The 19834-nt window shown below is 44.8% G+C and overlaps 1 protein-coding gene across 2 annotated transcripts in view; it reads right to left on the reverse strand.

Moving 5' to 3' along the window:
* Positions 1–19834, reverse strand: part of LOC137438257 (regulator of G-protein signaling 7) — a 392979-nt gene that overhangs the window by 138995 nt on the left and 234150 nt on the right. For both annotated transcript variants that reach the window (XM_068133364.2, XM_068133373.2), the window contains exon 6: positions 10813–10877. In XM_068133364.2, coding sequence (XP_067989465.1) covers positions 10813–10877 — 65 coding nt within the window. The remainder of the gene's footprint in view (positions 1–10812; positions 10878–19834) is intronic.

Raw genomic sequence — 19834 nt, forward strand, 5'->3', positions numbered from 1 at the left:
GATGGGGTCAAGAGTGCAGGTGGCAGTTTTCATTCCTATGAGGAGTTCAGAGAGGTCAGTAGGAGAGATTGGGGAGAACCGAGACAGGGGATGGCAGGACAAGGGGGGGCAGGTGGTTGGAGGGGGAGCGGGTGCGGCGGTGGTCAAGCTGTTGTAGATGTTGTCAATTTTGCGTTGGAAGAAAGAGAGGAAGGAGATGCAGTTGTCTACTGTGAATGACTGGGTGGTGGTGTTCAGGGGGCGGAGGAGTTTGTTTATTGTCGAGAAGAGTGCTTTTGGGTTTCCGGAGCCAGAGTGGATAATTTGAGAGTAGTAGGCAGAGCGGGCGCGGGAGAGGGCATCTTTGTAGTGTTGTATGTGGTCCTTGTAGGCTTGGGAGTGAACTGTGAGACCCGTTTTATTGCGGAGTCTTTCAAGTTGGCGAGCACGAGTTTTCATCAGGTGGAGTTCAGGGGTAAACCAGGGAGCAGAATGGGTGAAAGAAACTGTTTTGGTTTTTACAGGCGCAAGCTGGTCAAGGCAGGAGGAGAGAGTGTGGTTGTAGTAGTCAGTGAGGTCGGAAGGGGTGTGGAGGTCAATGAAGGGAGAAGTGGACATTTTTTCAGAGAGGGTGGATGAGAATGAGGTAGGTGAAAGAGCGTTTAGCTTACGGAAGTTGATTGTGCGATAATGCCTTGGTGTTGGGGCGGGGATGTTGATGGTCAGAGTGATGGCTAAGTGGTCAGAGAGGGTGAGGTCGGAGCCATAGAGATGGTGCAAATTTAATCCAGTGGAGCAGACAAGGTCCAAAATGTGACCACGGATATGGGTAGGAAAGTCGACATGTTGAGTGAGGTTAAAGCAGGTGAGTAAATCAGTGAAGTGAGTGGTTATTGTGGAGTCAGTGGAGTCCATGTGGATATTGAAATCACCAAGGAGGAGGATTGAGGGGGAGAGGGAACATAGCTGGGTCAGAAAGTAGGAGAAGTCAGACAGGAATGATGGGTGTGGTTTGGGAGGGCGGTAGACGACAGCCATGACTGACTGCGTGTGACCAGAGAGTTTTAAAGCCAGGTGTTCAAATGATGGAGCAGATGAGATGGAGATGAGGTTGGTCTTGATGTCTTGACGGTGGATAACGGCAATTCCACCACCTCGGCCCTCCGAGCGTGGTTTATTGACGTAGGAATATCCATTGGGTGTGGTGAGGTTGAGTGTGTAGTAGTCCAGAGGTTGTTGCCAGGTTTCGGTGAGACAGAGAAAGTCCAGTTTGTTATCCAGGATGTATTCGTTCAGGATGAGGCATTTATTGTTGAGGGACCGGGTGTTGAACAGGGTGAGCTTGATGTTGTTTTGAACAGCAGGGATGAATTCAGGTGATTTAGCCAGGGTTCGTAGGCAAGAGGTGCGATCGTGTGGGTTGCTGTGACCAGGTGCGCTGGGACGAAGAGTGAGAGTGCGCTGAGCCGACCAGAGGACGGGGATGGAGTGACCTGATTGCAAATAAACAAACTTGCGACCGGAGCCACGGTGAATGTACCTGGGTCGTCGGAGGAGTCCATTTGATTTGATGGCAGAGATGCATGATGGGGTGGAGCGGGTATTGAGCAGAAGAAGCCTTGCGGCGGAGTACTTCAGAGCCATGCCAGGCAGGAGCGAAGGGACGAGTACGAGGCCAAGGTCGAGGAGGCAAAGCGGCAAACGCAGCGGCAAACGCAGCGGCAAACGCAGCGGCAAACGACTGCAGCCGCTAATCAAGACCACAGCGGCAAACAAGGCCACAAGGCCACCAAGACCACAAGGCCACCGGCAAACAAGGCCACGGCCACAAACAACGGGAGCGGGCCTTTCGATTCCGTATTCCGTACCATCAAAAGCAGATTCCGTTATCCAGCCGGAGAACACGCGGCACGTGCGGGTGTGAAAAGGCAGGACAGGTGTGAGATGTCAGGTCAGAAAAGTAGAAGCAGACCCTGTACATCCATCCAGTCGGAGAAGCGGCGAATATGCAACGCCAGCGTCCTCTCGCAACCGAACCCGGCACTTCATGTGATGTTGAGAAGAACATGGTCGACCTAAAAATTTATTTCATAATATTTTTAAACCATATTTTTACCTCAGCGCATTTCAGCGAGGCATATGATGAGCGGAATGGCAGAGCAGCGCGCCGATTCGCTCAGAGCGATCACGTGATGTTCCTTGCCGCCATTAACTCAGTTACGCGTTCGCACGTATTTCAGAGCGAAAAGCGATTCCGTTTTTTCACATTTCAGCGAGGAATATTGCCATTCACACCACATAGGTTTTTTTCCCTTTCATCTTTAGATCCATATTTTTTGCCATAACGTAGCGCATTATGGCTCTCTCGAGCTCGAGTTAGCCAATCACCTGGGAGCATGAGGCCAAGTTGGCCACGCCCACGACACGACGCAGAGTTGCAATCGATCGCTCAGAGCGATCATGTGATGTTCCTTGCCGCGCAATTGCGTTTTTTTCACATTTCAGCGAGGAACATTGCCATTCACATCGCATAGGTTTTTTTTTCTTTCATCTTTAGATCCATATTTTTTTTCAGCGAGGAATATTATACACGGATTCTGAATCGGTGGCAGAGCAGCGCGCTGATTCGACGATTCGCGCGACCTCCCCCCTCCCCTCCCCCTCCCCCCTCTCCTCCCCTCCCCCCCTCTCCTCCCCTCCCCCCTCCCCTCCCCTCCCCCCTCCCCCTCCCCCCTCCCCTCCCCTCCCCCCTCCCCCTCCCCCCTCTTCTCCCTCACGTTTATACACGGAATGCCGGGTACTTCCCCCCCCTCTTCTCCCCTCCCCCCTCCCCCTCCCCCCTCTCCTCCCCTCCCCCCCTCCCCTCTCCTCCCCTCCCCTCCCCCCTCCCCCCTCTACTCTCCTCCCCTCCCCCCTCCCCTCCCCCCTCTCCTCCCCTCCCCCCTCCTCCTCCCCTCCCCCCTCTTCTCCCCTCCCCCCTCTTCTCCCCTCCCCCCTCTTCTCCCCTCCCCTCCTCTTCTCCCCTCCCCCCTTCCCCCTCCCCCTCCCCTCCCCCTCCCTCCCCTTCCCCCTCCCCCCTCCCCTTCCCCCTCCTCCCTCCCCTCCCCCTCCCCCATCACCCTCCCCCTCCCCCTTCTCCTCCCCTCCCCTTCTCCTCCCCTCCCCCCTCCCCCTCCCCCCTCTTCCTCCCCTCCCTCCTCCCCCTCCCTCCTCTTCTCTCCTCCCCCCCTCTTCTCCCCTCCCCCCTCTTCTCCCCTCCCCCCCCCTCTTCTCCCCTCCCCCCCTCCTCCCCTCCCCACCCTCCTCCCCTCCCCCCCCATTCCCCTCCCCTCCCCTCCCCCCTCCCCTCCCCCGCCCGGCAATGCCGGGTACTTCTGCTAGTGCAACATATAGCAACATATAGCAGACATAATTTCAACATATAGCAGATTTAATATAATATGCATGTAATTAAATAAAAATATATAAATGTATATTGTGCATGCATCTTGCTGTTCGAATCGTTTGGCGCCGGTTCTAGAATTGAAGCTTAGATGCTGAGTAAATGCACCCGAGACACCTAATTTTCAAATATTGTTTTAAAATACTTCTAGATGTTCGATTTTAAAAACAATTGCACCAAAATGTTCGGAAAAGATTCTCATTTCTGCAAAAAAAACATTTCTTTTCCAAAAAACCCCAAAAAAACATTTTTCCAAAATTTTCCAAAAAAAATTTCACAAATAATAAAAAATTTCACATAAGAGTGGTCGTATCGCTTGGCGCCGGTTATAGAATCATAGTTGGGACCCTGAAGATTGCCTGATAAAATTTTGGCACTTTTGCGATTTGCGATTCATCGTAATTTGCGATTCATCGTAACTGCGATATGCGACCTTCCGGACAGTCAAATGAGGACGTCACTTCCGGACTTACGGATAGTCATAGTGACGACGTACTGATGCTGAACGTGGCGAGCAGACGCTGCCTCGGACGGCACATTTGAGAGCGTATTCATTTATTTGACGTTGCAATCTGTGTTGATTGTTGTAAGGTACGATCGATTGTAGTACACGTTTATAATAACTCTGCCGATACAGGCCCGATTAACTGCAGCGCCATCCGAGCTGCGGCGTCGGGACGATACATTCATTGTACGGTCACATCACGCACTTACGGGCACGCCCATGGGCCCATGGGCACGCCCATACATGCATGGGCGAAGACATTTTTTTTTTTTTTTTTGCCAAGGAACGGGCACCCACGTACGGGCACGTCCTAGTATATATATAGATGGCAAAAGAAGAGGTGGTCAAGGGAGATTGTATAGCCTGGTCCGCCTTCCATGCCTCGTTTCAAAACAGTCCTGCTCAAGAAGTAGAAGCTGCCATCACTCAACTTCTGCCTCTCTTCAATGAGAAGGCAGCCACACCTACAATGATCAAGCATGGAATGGATGTCATCCGTGAATCTACACAGTTCCTGAACACTGGACAGATTCCAATAATAGCAATGGATGCTCCGCTGTATGCGCTTGCCAAGTTCATTCAGTGGCAATGGCCTACCACACACGGTGAAGACCAGTATGTTGTCATGTTCGGCGGACTCCACCTGGAGATGGCGGTGTGGAAGACACTTCGAGACTACCTAGACGGATCTGGATGGGCGACAGCAATAAGCCAGTCAGGCATAGCCTCTGCTGGCACAGCTGAATCCTTCCTGAAGGCATCACACCTAACGAGAACCAGGCATGCCCACAAAGTCAGCGCTCTGGCACTCTCCAAGCTGCAAAATGATGCCTACCTGAAGGGAGCTGCTGGTGCAGCAACTGAAGATAGGACAGAAGAGGACTGGAAACAAAGCATGATCACGAAGAGTCCAACCTTTCAGTACTGGGACACCATCCTGAGGATTGAGCTCCTGGGACTCACCTTCATTCGCGCTCACAGAGAAAGAGACTTTCCCCTGTATGTTGAGTCGCTGAAAGCCCTGGCACCATGGTTCTTCGCACTTGACCACCATAATTATGCCAGATGGGTCCCGATCCACATCCGCGACATGGAGAGCCTCCCTCCAACAATCGAAGAGGAGTTTATTGTCAGAGGCAACTGGGTTGTTCAGAAGACAGCCAGAAGGTTCTCCAGCATTCCGATCGACCAAGCCCATGAACAAAATAATGAGCTTGTGAAGGGCTCTGGAGGAGCAGTCGGCCTGACTGAAAACCTACCAGCCTTCAAAAAGTGGATGAACGCCAGCACCACGAAGAAGGTCTGTCTGCACAGAAGACATTTCACGAGCAAACACTGGGCCTTATTCAAGTTATCAACGAGATGAGCAACCCGTTCCTAGATGAAGGAAGCGAGCTGATTGCACTCGACACGCGGCATGTGATTGAAGAATCTGTGGCCAACACTGTGCATACCATAGAAGAAGTGGGAAAGGCTCAGTACGACAGCTACAACAAGGCTATCATCACTGAACGAAGGCAGTCCATCCATGAGCCTGTGAAGAGGAACTCATTGCCTCTCTTCAGGTCACCATCCAAGGGGAAGAGGAAGCAGTCAGAGGATGTTTCCCTGTTGAAAGATGATGTGTCCCTCTTCTCTCGTCTGTACATAGTTGCTCAGAACAGTGATACAGATATGGGAACCTTCTTCCAGCATAAAAATCATCCACACCCCCCTTCTCTATCTGAAAGAGGAAAACTGCGCCAAGGAAAGAAGTCAGACCTCATTGGTATCCTTGTGCAAGAACCACAAAACTCTGCAAGAACCATTTCCAAATTGAGGAAATGCACCCGACACCTAATTTTCAAATATTGTTTTAAAATACTTCTAGATGTTCGATTTTAAAAACAATTACACCAAAATGTTCGGAAAAGATTCTCATTTCTGCAATAAAAACATTTCTTTTCCAAAAGCAAAAAAAAAAAAATTCCAAGAAATTTCCAAGAATTTTCCAAGAAATTTTCCAAATTGAGGAAATGCACCCGAGACACCTAATTTTCAAATATTGTTTTAAAATACATCTAGATGTTCGATTTTAAAAACAATTACACCAAAATGTTCGGAAAAGATTCTAATTTCTGCAATAAAAACATTTCTTTTCCAAAAACCCCAAAAAAAAAATTTTCACAAATTTTTTTCACAAATAATAAAAAATTTCAAATAAGAGTGGTCGGTCGTATCGCTTGGCGCCGGTTATAGAATCATAGCTGGGACCCTGAAGATTGCCTGATAAAATTTTGGTGCTTTTATCCGGCATGTCCCCATCCACTACCTAAGCTGCCGGACTATGACCGGTTGTGGAACGACAACAAAACACCAGGTAAAAAGTTCTACTTTTTTCAAAATGAAGCCATAGAATCCTTCTGCAAATAAGGTTCTGTCAAGCAGGACAATCTTACTATAATTCACCAAATGTCTGTCTGTCTGTCTGTCTGTTCCCAGGTACCGCAAAAACGGCTGAACCGTTCACAACTAAATTTTGGGTGGGTAATCCTGGGACCCCCTGGAGTAAAATAGGTCATATTGTTTTTCCAATTTTTTCCCAATTTCCAATTTTTCCAATTTCCCAATTTTTCCAATTTTTCCAAAAATGATGGAATAATATTTACCGATATGAACAGTGATGTGGCTTTCATTGAAATTCTACAAATACTGTTTAGATTTTGATGATTTGCGTGTGATATGATTTAACGGATGTTTATATAAATCGTTTAAAATAAAAAAAGCCTTCAATTTCTGATATTTTGCCTTTTCATTTGGGCCTCCCAATTGAAGCCCCGCCTCTCAATTGAAGCCCCGCCTCTCAATTGAAGCCCTGCCCACAGGGCGGGTACCGTTGCTAGTCCATTTAATATCACTTTCAAAAGAACAGCATACTAGTTGATGAAACACCATATACTGACAAATCATCAGAGTTGATGTTTGCTGTCAGGCCATGAGATTAATCCAAACGCAACACAGTTTAATTAGTCTCGGTGGTATAATGGCATACGCTCTTTGTCTAGGAGGATGGTGGTTCAAACCCTGGCAGAGTCATAGCAAAGACTTAAAAATAGTATGTGCTACTTCCTTGCTTGATGCTCAGCATTTGAAAAGGATAGAGCACGGACAAACAACCATATGTTCGCATTCATAGCATCCTCCTTGATGTTCCTAATGGCCTCTCTCCTGCAATTAAGTTCCTTTTGATGGAACTCATTTTAAGTATGCTCTATCTAAGCTATGTCACCAATCCAACGTACTTGTCTAAAATGATGTTAAAATGTTTAATAGCTGCGCCATTAATGTGAAAGGCCAATACAAGATAATTAAATGCAGTAAGGTACAATAAATCAACTGCATGAATAAAGGTATGAAATGGATGGTGGGATGGAGAGTGCTCAGGTCGAGTTGTGTATGCAGATAAGGCTTGGGCAATTTTACTCAAAACAAACAAAATTACTGATGAAAACTTTTAACTTTTCATGGTGAGTGCATTTCCATCCTACTTTCACTTTTGTACGTCTCTTCCCTTTTGACTAATTTATCCACCACATAAAGACTGGAATGATAAATTTTACATATCAGACCCCCAATATGGCTATATTGGCTACAATAACTCTTCCACCAGCCTCAGCTATCATAAAAGCACACCACTGTGTTGCAGTTCATGTTTTGCTTTTTGATGTATACAAAGTCGAGGATATTTGAAGAACACAAGCACAGACAATGGACCAGAACTTCTACCACCACCTTTTTGGTCTTGCACCCTCTGCCCTTTCCATGCTCTGTCTCTCCCAACTTTTTGGAGGGCACACACGGTCTGGCAGTAATCCCCTTATAGTGAAATCACAGAGCTCAGAATCACTGCTCAACGAAACTCATTCGTTCGTTTTTTATTTCGCCGCCTGTAAAACCAACTTCCACATTCTCTTCAATCTCATTCTTTCCTCCAGGTCTTCAAGAGAGCTGTTCACCACCATCTCAGATCATCTCGCACCAAAAACCATGAGCTTTTCAACACCCGTTGAACCCCACCCAACTCTCCCCTCCCAAAAATTAGATTCTCTATCCACCTTGTCTAATCTTGTGTCCCTTGCGTTCTCCCCTACCCCTCATTTTTACCTGCATCCCTTGTTTGGCTGTCTCCGTTTATTTTCTCCCTCTGCCCTGCTGTTGGCATTTCCCCCCTCTCTTGTTATGTAGCTCATCCGTTCTGTGTTCTAACTCTTCCACGTGCCTTGACTCTAAACCCTAAAAAAAAAAAAAAAATGGCTTGAGACATGTATTAGGCATTTATATTCAGGCCCTGATAACAAAAACATTCTAAGCGTCTCATGCCAAGTCTTCCATTCAGCAAGACAAGTTGGTCATGATTAATTGGTGTGAAGCTCCTAAAAACTACATGTCATAATTTGATCAAAAACATAAATGAATGGGGCAAAAGTTCAATTACTTGAATGGGAAAATAAAATAAAAAGAAAATAAAAGCTGCCCCGACATCACAATCCTTTCCTGACAATACACGATCACTGAAAATAAACAAATAGTATTGATATTACTAACACCAATAAGTATGACGATGGAAGGCAAACATAGCCACAAAGGTGGAGATTGCTGGAAACAATGTAAGAGGAATTACATTTAGAAAAGAAAGACTCAAAAGTTTGTTATTTGGGATACCAATTGTTCGTGATAACAAAACACAAATACTGTAAAAACAGGATTAGCTATGATATTAGACTGAAAGGTTAGCTCATCATGTGCTCAAATCAGAGTGGTAAAGTCTGGGCTCGATTTTCAAGAGAATAGGATAACAACTGCAAAGTGGTGTACTGGTGCTTCGCAGGTAAGCCATTGCATCAGAGAGCAGGCCTTGTCTGCACACATTAAAGATCATGTGGTACAGATGCTGAGCAAGAGCAGGCTGAAGAGAAGCAGTTACTGTTGTCAAATTAATATCGGAACGGAATACCAATTCGGCCTCTGGTTGCATCATTACCGAGGCGTGACTGTGCGGCAGATGCCGCGCACCAGCAAAGGGTGGGAATTTGGCGAGGGTAGTGGTGATAAATTGATGAAACGTAATTGAAAGGCACGCCCACCACATGGGAACTTTAACATCCAGCAACTAATGCCGGCAGACGAATCTCCAGCTCAACGCCCATTCAAGGGACAGACCACTTTGCGAAAATGGGAATTCCGCAGATCGCGCAGTGTGTTTGTGTCGTTGAGTTGGTCCATTTGTGGTGGTCTGCTGAGAAGGAGATCCATACTCCTTGGTAAGATTATACTGGGTAGTTTGCCATTGCCCTTCCAATGATAGTCAGAGGAGGAGTTAGAAATACCGGTAGAGAGTTGGCGATAACAACTCTTCATCGAAATACACCATGGTATCTATAAAGTCCACTTGCCTATGCTGGCTGATACATACCCAGCTAACATCCATCCGAGGGATGGCGCACTCATAGATGCAAAGCCCTGCATACAACCAATGCGGCAGGTTCATAGTTGGGTTGGGAATTGGCCAAATGAAATTCCTGCCTCAGCAGGAATATTTTCGCGATATGGCAAGTGTGTGAATAAAGGTTAGTCATAAAGTGACCAGTGAGACCATGACTTTGTCATGTTCATTTTATGTGTATGGCCCTACACGAGTGAAGGACAAGTGAAAATGTATTGCTGCTGCACTATATATTTGACACATTGTAATTTGTGGTTTCTGTTTGTAATTGCCTGTGACATTAAGTTGTCACTTCAATTAAAGGGGAATGCAACACCATAAGTGTGTGTAAAGTTTCGGCCTGATCGGATTACATGTTTTGGAGATATAGCACGTATGAAGTGCTGGTTGTATTTGCGATGCCTGGCTACACATTCCAAAGTCACCAATCCCCTTCATGCCAAGATTACATGCCCCTCTATATCATAATTATCATTTGCAGAAATTTCCAGCAAGACCACTGTAACCCCTAGCTGTCTACTTGTCCAAAATCCACAACGCTCCAATGAAGGGCCCCAACTGCTACTGCTTCTTTAATGATGACAAGTAATCCCAACTTCTTGTGGGGTCAGTTTGGCTAAAGTCTTTCATGACTTTGGCCCAATATTGCCCTGATGTTTGACTGGAGCTGATTTAGGCAGGAATTTGGAATGTGTGCAGGATAAAAACCACCGTTTAGAGGCCATTTTTCCCCGCAAAGTGGGGGTTGGCCTTTTCGGGGACCGTGGTTGTTGTTTTTTGGTCCCCTTTTTGAAGCAATGTTTTATGGCCGGATGCCCTTCCTGCCACCAACCCTGTTTGTCGCCTTTTTACGATAAACAGGGAATTACCAGTGTACTGGTACTCAATTTGCCGACCTCGGAAGGATGACAGGCTGAGTCAACCCCCCTGGCGTTAATTCAGCGATCGACCGGGATTCGAACCCATGATCTTTGGATCCTAAGCTGGCACCCTAGCCGCTAGCCCAACACCAGGGACTTTCTGTGCAGGATGGTGGCGATAATCCACATACCCTTACACAAAAGACCGTGGGATCCTCGCTGTCCACCAGATAATACTAGAACGCGAGACGCAAGCTGAATATCCATTCAAAGGACGGTGCACTTTCTGTTGCAACGTCAATCCTGGGGAGCACCAATCTGACAGTTGAGTTTAAAATCAGGGCAAGAACCTAATCCAGACTAGACAGCTCAAAGGTACGTGCATTCCCTTTGCACCATCCTGCCGTAAAGTGAAAGGATTCCAAACGGAGAAATTACTATTGCCACAATACTTGTGAAAAACAAGGAAAAAGCCAAAATGCCTTCGAGTGCAATTTGAATGTTGTCATAGAGATTGTGTTAATGGAAACAATGGGCTGCTTACGGCTTCGTAGTCTGCCAGTTCCAACCTGGCCTTGTTCTGCATGGTGCGCTTGCAAAGGTACACGGCTGTGAACAAGATAGCAGGAAGGGCATGAGGGAAAGATGCAAGTCATGGTTGGGTTTGCACACCAAGCAGCTTACAGAACAGCAAATGTATGATAGCTTGACCGACCAACAAGCTTCACATCAAATCGGGAAAAACCCCTTATCTTCAAAATAACCATTTCTCACAAGTGGATTTGCCTGTGATAATATCTGGGAGAACTTGGATGGAAATTCCATCAAAGGCGATTCCAAACTCGTGTTTTTTCCATCTCTTCCCTCCCCTGACCCCTCCCTTGCTCATTCTACAAATGTCCCCTCAGGTTATGTGATAATTTATGCAGAATTTCACTACTTGTTATCCTCCTCAAATCTGTTCTTTCCACTCACCTCCCCTTCATTTTTTCTGTCGACTATGGAATCAACTATAGTCCATCCAATATTGCTCATCTCTCCGGACTTTCAAGGTCAGGGCTAGACATGCCATCTGCCATACGTACCTCCAACAACCTTTTCTCAAAAAACGTTCTCCCCCAAATTTAGAAATCCATAATTTCTCAACTTCCACCAATCATATTCTTACAAATACTCTCTCTCCCCCTTTTTATTCCTTTTTTTTAAACACACGCACACATACACACATTCCATTTCTGTTTCTTCCCCAGTTTTCTTGCACTTGTGTGATTTGCAGATGTATCCATCGTGTCCTCTCCTTGCTCTCATTCTTCCCAAAGTTCCTAATCTCTCCAAGTCTCCCTCTACTTTGTCCCTCTACCCTGCTGATGTTGTTGTGTGTCCCCAGGTGCTCCCCTCCCTTCCCTCTCCCCCCCCCCCCCCCCCTTCCTCTTTCTACTGTTCGTTTTGTTACGTTACATCCTGGTTCATTTTGTGTTCAAGCTCTGCCATGAGCCTCGACACTGTACACAAAAACAATTACATGTCTTCCTGTTCTGTACTGGCAAATTGTCAATACAATAACATTATATCTTAAAGTAATAATTCAGCACTTCCACGAATCTTTTTTTTTTTTTTTTTTTTTTACAAAACTAAAGGACAGAATCAAAAGAAGAAATGAAAAACTTCATTCAAATACCATTGCAAATCCACAAAATATGTTTTTGTGATTATAATTTATCCTCAATTTTTGATCTTTGACCATTCAAAGGAGACCTCCCCAGAGAGAACGGGATACGCTCTTCTCATGTTCAGAGGCAAACCTTACCAAGCATTCGTATCAAAAGGTCATTAAAAAGAATGTGATACTCCTTTAGCTTCTGCGTAATAAATTCAAACATTACGACCAATGGAACTGATAAATTCGGATTGTTTTGCTTGCAAGCCGAGGGTAAAATGAATGAATATTAGTGAATCCTGAAGAATGCCAAAAAATCTTCAGTTGTCACTGCAGCAAAAGTTACAAGCCATTGATTGGTTGGGAAAAGTTCAAGTTGCAATATATCAATCACATATTACTTTAACATTTCATATTGATCTAAGGCTCAGGGAGTAACGTGTATAATAAATCACATGCCTGACAACAAAATTAGAAGAAAAACAAGTGTACTTCTGCATGAGTTACAAGGACATGAATAGAAAATGGACACATCGCCATAGTATATGGGATCTGAAACTTGGTTCAGATGGGAATGTTAAATACAGTACATCATTCATTTGGGTATACATTATTTTGCAACAGAGAAATGTGTGCGACTATAACCGAAAAAAAAGAGCAAAAAATAATTAAATACTAATTCTACATGGAAAAGAAAACATAAACAATGTTTGAACCACCTTTAGAGGCCATTTTTCCCCGCAGAGCAGGGGTTGGCCTTTTTCGGGCACCTTGGTCCCCTTTTTGAAGCAATGTTTTATGGCCGGATGCACCTTCCTGCCACCAACCCTGTTAGTCGCCTCTTGTGACACACAGGGAATTACCAGTGAACTGGTACTCAATTTGCCGACCTCGAAACGATGACAGGCTGAGTCAACCCCCCTGGTGTTAATTCAGTGATCGACTGGGATTCGAGCCCAGGATCCTCAGATCCCAAGCCGGCACCCCAACCGCTACGTCAACACAAGGCTTGTTTGTTTGAAGTGTTAAATGTTTGAAGTGTTAAATGTTTGAAGTGTTAAAAATAATAACAACGAAGCAAAGCACGCCTAAATTACCTGTAACTCATATAATAGAGGCAGCGACCAAGGAAAAAAAATCCCACTTAAAACAAGGCCCACATTTGGGGTAAAAAGTAGAAATGTGTTAAATGGCAGAGGTGTGCGTCGTAACTCTCTCACAATAGTTAAATTCTCAAAATCCAGGCTTAACCCACACCTCGACTCTTTTGTTCCTTGTTCTTTTTTTCTTTTTCTTTTTTTTTTCCACTCGTTTGTGGAACTGTCTTCTAGACGATGTTCAATTCCATTGGTTCCTCCGGGATGTCAGGTAAATGACTGCACTGCCATAATGCCTTTCCGCTATCTTTTATATCCCATGAACCCGACAAAAGCCTACATCAACCTTTTTTTTGTGCACGTAGTCGAGGCTTGTGGAAGACCTCGTACACTAAGCAGATCAGGGCATACCAGACAAAAACAGGATGCAAAACACACATGCATGGGGTGGACAAGATGGACACAGAAGGAAACTCCAAGGAGGGACAACTGGAAAATTGGAAGGAGGGACACGGATGGGGTTAATGAGGGTAGAAAAGCTCCAAGACCTAGAGGGAAGAAAGAGATTGAAGAGGATGTGGAACTTGGTTCCATAGGTAGGAGAAAAAAGAGAAACAAATGAGTGGAGGACTCCTCTTTTCCAGTGACTTCTCTTTTCCTGTTCGTTCATTCAATGCTTGTGTGTTTCCCCCACTACCCCTCGATGTTTCCCTTTTACCTTCTTACCTCCTTGTGTAAATACAGTATTAGAGTCTTGTGCATTGTCTGAGTTACTGTACATGTTTAATAAAAAACAGCAGTTGTGATAATATAATCTCTACCCATTGTTCTGCATAAGCCAAACAAAGAAAACTCCTCCTGCAGCTTCATATACCAATTTTGTTATTTCAATGAGCCAACAACAAAAATTGCTCTCAAAGTTCCACACCCTAGTAAAACCCCACGCACACTTCCGACTGACAGAGAGGAAACGGGAGTTAAAAATAAATCACACGAGCAGATCTTACATCAATTGCAATGAACAATTACCTGCACAATAATAATTCAAGCAGAATTGACCTGAGCTGCAACTGCAATGGAAACTGACCCAACATATGCAAATGACCAACCCTCAAAGTTTGGCAATGTTTTCACCCAAAACTATCTCAAAGACGAATCTATAGATGTAAGTGGCAAAGAAAAATAATGTGCAAGTGAATACATGACATGTTGCAGGAAATTACCCGGTATTACTTTTTCTATTTGCACATGAAGTGGAGGCTCTTAGAAGAGCTACAGCACAAAACAGAACAAAACATATCAGAACAAGAGGAACATAGTGGAAATGGGGGAGGGAGTGGAAACACCAACAGCAGGCAGGGTATAGGGACACAACAGAGGGCAAGGGGAAGGATGAAATCAAAGGGAGCGAGCGAAAGCAAATGGGGCAAACAAGCTGAATACGAGCTCAACCACAGCAAAAAGAGGAATGGAAAAACAGGGGATGACACATACCGGTAAATGGAACAAAAATGAAAATGGTGTAGGAGAGGGTTAGGGATTGATCGGATTTGATCCGATCCGATCCAAAATTTGATCCGATCCGATCCAAAACGGATTTGATTAGGGTATAGGGACACAACAGAGGGCATGGGGAAGGATGAAATCAAAGGGAGCGAGCGAAGGCAAATGGGGCAAACAAGCTGAATACAAGCTCAACCACAGCAAAAAGAGGAATGGAAAAACAGGGGATGACACATACCGGTAAATGGAACAAAAATGAAAATGGTGTAGGAGAGGGGGATAAACACAATAATCTGGAAAGGAAGAGGTGTGCTAGATGAGGCATTGGGTGGGAAGGGTGGGGAGCTTCACAAGAAGCGGGTCTCACGTGTGCCTTGTAGAAACTTGAAGGGGTGAAGTGTTGGGATTGGGGGGGGGAGGGGGTCAAGGGGCACAAATACAGGAAAAGGGCAGAAGGTTCAAGGCCATGAAAGAGGTGGTAGAAGACAGAGAGGCTAATGAACTGTCTGAGAGTAACATCTGAGAGCAACAGTTGTGGAGACTCGGCTTCATTTTGGGGGATTACAACGATCTTGAGGGCTTTGGTTTACACGGCATCATGAGGTGCGAGGTGAGGCATGTGCACCAGCCCAGAGGGAAGACCATTACTCCATCGAGCTGCAGATGAAGGCCTTGTAAATTGATAAAAATTCAAATTTGCTAAGTCAAGGCCTTGCACGATGGATGATGCCCAGTTGGTGGCTGGCATTGGTGGCCAATTTGAACATACTATTTATACAAGAAAGATCATGGCTGAGGGTGAAGCCCAACTTTTGAGTGACTGAACTTTTTGAAGAGGTTTGTGAAAGAAGTGGATAGGAAGGTTCCTCAGACTGAAATTTCAGAGAGAGAGTGAAAATGTGAAATTTGTCAGAGTTAAAGTACATATTCCAAGTGCGTGAGCAGCTAATGGTTCTATAAAGGTCTGCAAAGAAGCAGGATGCTGCTGCCTGCCTATCTGAAGGATGAGACGACACGGCAGATGTAGATAGAATCTGCCGTGCAAAATCAGACGACACGGAAAAGAGATAAGTAGGATATTCCAGAATCAGAAAGATCATTGATGACGATGAGCAACAGGACTGTGGCAAGGAAACTGCCTTGGGGCACTCTAGTCTCGACAGGGAGAGGAGATGAGGGCATCCTGTTGAGAATCTTGAGTGGGTGTAGGGGGACCCGAGTGTGAAGGAGATGATGAGGAGGAGGGTACTGATGTGAATGGGTTTACCACCGTAATCCCACACTCATTTTACAAAACGGATTTGATTTGAATATTCAAAGGGAAGAAAGACTAAGACTGGCATCAGGATTGGGATGGCAGGAAGGATAATTAAGGGCAAAACTTGGTGGATGAATTGTGTTGGTGACAAGAACGAGCTAATTAGATTTTTGTTAAGGTCCGGATGCAGATCCAGCCCATCAGGGGGCTACAAAACGTAAACTGTTCAGCCTGGCGGAGGTAAGCTCTCCACTGAGTGCTGTTTTAATTTGTGGTTGTTTTGAAAAGGAAAAAGTGAGAGAGGGCGTTATTGAGGACGATATTCAGCATTATTGTTGGCTCATTAGTATGTAGAAGACAGCTGTAATCATTAGCTCCACCACCAATGGTGGACAGAGGTTATGTTTTCACCCTGTTTGTTTGTCTGTCTGTTTGTGAGCAAGGTATCTCAAAGTTATGGACGGATTTGGACGAAACTTGGTGGACAGATCGGATGTGTGACAAGGACAAATTAATTAGATTTCGGTTAAGATGCATATCCAGATCCGGCCTATCAGTGGGATACTGTTCATAAATTGTTCATGCAGCCTGGTAGAGGTACATACTATACTGAGTGCCACTCTAGTTCTCCATGTACTCTACAAGCATACCCATCATCTGCATGCTGCATGCCTTATACTTTGGTTAAACAGAGGGAATTTTTGATGAAACAGTTCACGAGATGCCCTGCTTCCTGATTTGAGAATGGTGCAAATGCTCAAAATCAGGAGCAAGAAAACAAAAAAAAAACCATGGATGATTTTTACAAATTTGGCCACCATCGAATTATCCATGGGGTTCACGTCTTAAGAAAATTTAAACAAAACTGATGCTATTATGCTGCCTACCATCATATTATGCAGTTGTGGCCAAAAATATTGGCACCCTTGCACTTTTTTCAAATAATGCACCATTTCTTCAGAAAATTGTTGAAATAAAAAAATATTTTGGTATCCACATATGTATTTCTTTGGTTTGCAGTGGAACAAAACAAAAATAGCTGAAAAAATACTAAATCTGAGCTTATTCCACACAGAAATCCTAAAATGGCCTGGACAATGTTATTGGCACCTTTTAGAAGTTGTTCGAACTAATTCGATTTCAAGCAGGTGATTCTCATTTACTTTGGAATTTAACTCACCTGTGGTAAGTTGCAGGAGCCTGCAATATAAAAATCACTCATTCAACCAATTTGAATGGAGAAAAGGAGTCATTCTGCTGTTTTGTGTCACTGCGTGTACTGCAATGAGCATGGAGAAAAAAAGAAAACCAGGGAATTGTCTGCGGAGGTCAGACACAAGATTGCAGCCAAGCATGGACAATCTCAAGGCTACACGACCATCTCCAGAGACCTTGATGTTTCTGTGTCCACCGTACGCAATGTTATCAGGAAGATTAAGGCCTATGGCACTGTAGCCAACCTCCCTGGACGTGGCCGCAAGAGAAAACTTGATAGAAGATTGCAGCAAAGGATTGTTCGAATGGTGGAGAAAGCACCTCGATCAACTGCCAAACATATTCAAGCTGACCTTCAGACACAATGTATGACAATTACAACTCGCACCATCCATCGCCGACTCAATGAAACGGGGTTCTATGGTAGGAGACCCAGGAGGACTCCACTGCTGAGAGAGAGAGATGTAAGAAAACCTGACTGGAGTTCGCGATAACACACCTGACAAAGCCAAAATCTTTCTGGGAGAACTTCCTGTGGACAGATGAGACCAAATTACAGCTTTTTGATAAAGCACATCATCTCTATGTTTACAGAAAACAAAATGAAGACACCTTCCCTACAGTTAAACATGGAGGAGGTTCAGTGATGTTTTGGGGTTGCTGTGCTGCCTCTGGCACTGGTTGCCATGAATGTGTGCATGGCATCATGGATCAGGAGATTACCATGGCATTTTGGAGCACAATGTTAAACCCAGTGTTAGAAAGCTGGGTCTCCATCGAAGGTCATGGGTCTTGCAGCAGGACAATGACCCCAAACACACTTCAAAAAGCACCCAGGAATGGTTTAAGACAAAACGCTGGACTGTTCTGAAGTGGCCAGCAATGAGTCCAGATCTAAATCCCATTGAACACCTGCGGGGAAATCTCAAAACAGCAGTTGGGGAAAGGCACCCTTGTGAGAAATGGAGCAGTTTTTACAAGAAGAGTGGGTCAAACTGCCAGTAGAGAGGTGTAGGAAGCTCATTCATGGCCATAGGCAGCGCTTGACTGCATTTATTTTGTCCAAAGGCTGTGCTACCAAAAATTAAGTCAAGGGTGTCAATAATTGTGTCAATGCTATTTCTTTTTCTTTTCTGATTTAAAAGGATATATTAAGTTCTCAATCAAAAACAAAGGTTCTGTAATATTAACAGTGAAATAAATAATTGTGGAGACCAAATACTTTTGTCAATTTCACTTATTTTTGGAGAGAATTGTTATTTGAAAAAAGTGCAAGGGTGCCAATATTTTTGGCCACGACTGTAAATGCAACGTGTCTTCTCACTTGTACAGCAGCGATCATGCTACTCCTTTGTGAATCACTGTCCACTGCCCAATCTTTTTCACAAACTACTCTCTCAAAATAAATCCCAATCATACTTGTGTTATTCTGCCCTTTTCCACTTTTAAACTCAAAATGAAGAAGTCTACCCATGTACTGTACTGTTACCAATCGAAACCATTTACGCAAACCTAAACAATTTGTTCAAACCAAAACGGTTTACTAAAAACTAAACCATTTGCTCAAACCTAAACTATTTACTCCAACCTAAAGGATTTACTCAAACCTAAACGATTTACTCAATCCTAAACAATTTACACAAACCTAAACGATTCACTCCAACCTAAACGATTGACTCAAACCTAAACGACTTACTCAAACCTAAACGACTAACTCAAACCTAAACGATTTGCTCAAACCGAAACTATTTACTCAAACCTAAACGATTTACTCAAACCTAAACAATTTACCCAAAACCTAAACTATTTACTCAAACCTAAAATATTTACTCAAACCTAAACAATTTACAGACTTGGCATTTAATATGGAATATTTTTTTTTTCTTGACTTGGGTTTACTTTCTTAACTCAGTATATCAATCTGGTGAGTTTCTTTTACACTTTGGTGATTTATTTGTTAAAAGAACCATGTCACTGATTGTCTGTCGCAGCAAGAAGTCAACAACAGGCTTATATCACAGGTGGCGTGGCAAAATGTACGGACAAGTGCATTTGATGATTGGCTTCACAGTCGGGTATACAAGGGTTGTTGCGTTCTGTATTAGTGGAAAACAACTGCTGCACGTCTCCAAAAGTTATTGCCACTTCCTCTGGAGATGGTCCGTCAACTCGACAAGGCTGTTCGTCATGGAGTGGTGGCTTTACGAAATTACGGCATGAAACAGCGTGCTATTGCTCGGCAGTATGGCATCAGTCTCAAGGTCAGGTGTCAAAGATCCTGAAACGAAATGCTCAGAGGGGTGTCCCTACTCCAATACCGAGGCCAGGACGTCCCCGCAGAACCACAAGGAGGGATGATCGCCAGCTGCACCGGTTAGTCCGCAATGGCCGTACCAAGTCAGCCAATTGGCTTAGGGCTGAGTGGCAGCAACTGACAAATGTGCCTGTATCCAGAAGGCTAGTCAACCAACGACTGGTTCACGCAGGCTATCTTGCCAGGCGTCCCCTGAGAAAGCCACGCCTGACCAGACAACACCGCCAGCGCCGATTGCAGTGGACCAGAGAGCACCGTCAATGGCAGCCAGGACACTGGAATCACGTGATCTTCAGTGACGAGTCAGGATTTCTGGTCTATCGTCAAGATGTCCACGTCCGAGTGCGCAGACAAGTGCATGAAGCCTACAACAAAGATTGTATAGTGCCAAGAGTCCAAGCTGGAGGTGGTGGGTGACCGTTTGGGCTGCTTTTCATGCAGGGGGCAAAACTGGCCTGGTTGTTCTGAATGGAAACCTGAACCAGTTCAAGTACAGGGCCATTCTGGAAGAAACATTGCTTC

Source organism: Myxine glutinosa, chromosome 1 (genome assembly GCF_964187855.1).
Source record: "Myxine glutinosa chromosome 1, kmMyxGlut1.1, whole genome shotgun sequence".
NCBI lineage: Eukaryota > Metazoa > Chordata > Myxini > Myxiniformes > Myxinidae > Myxine > Myxine glutinosa.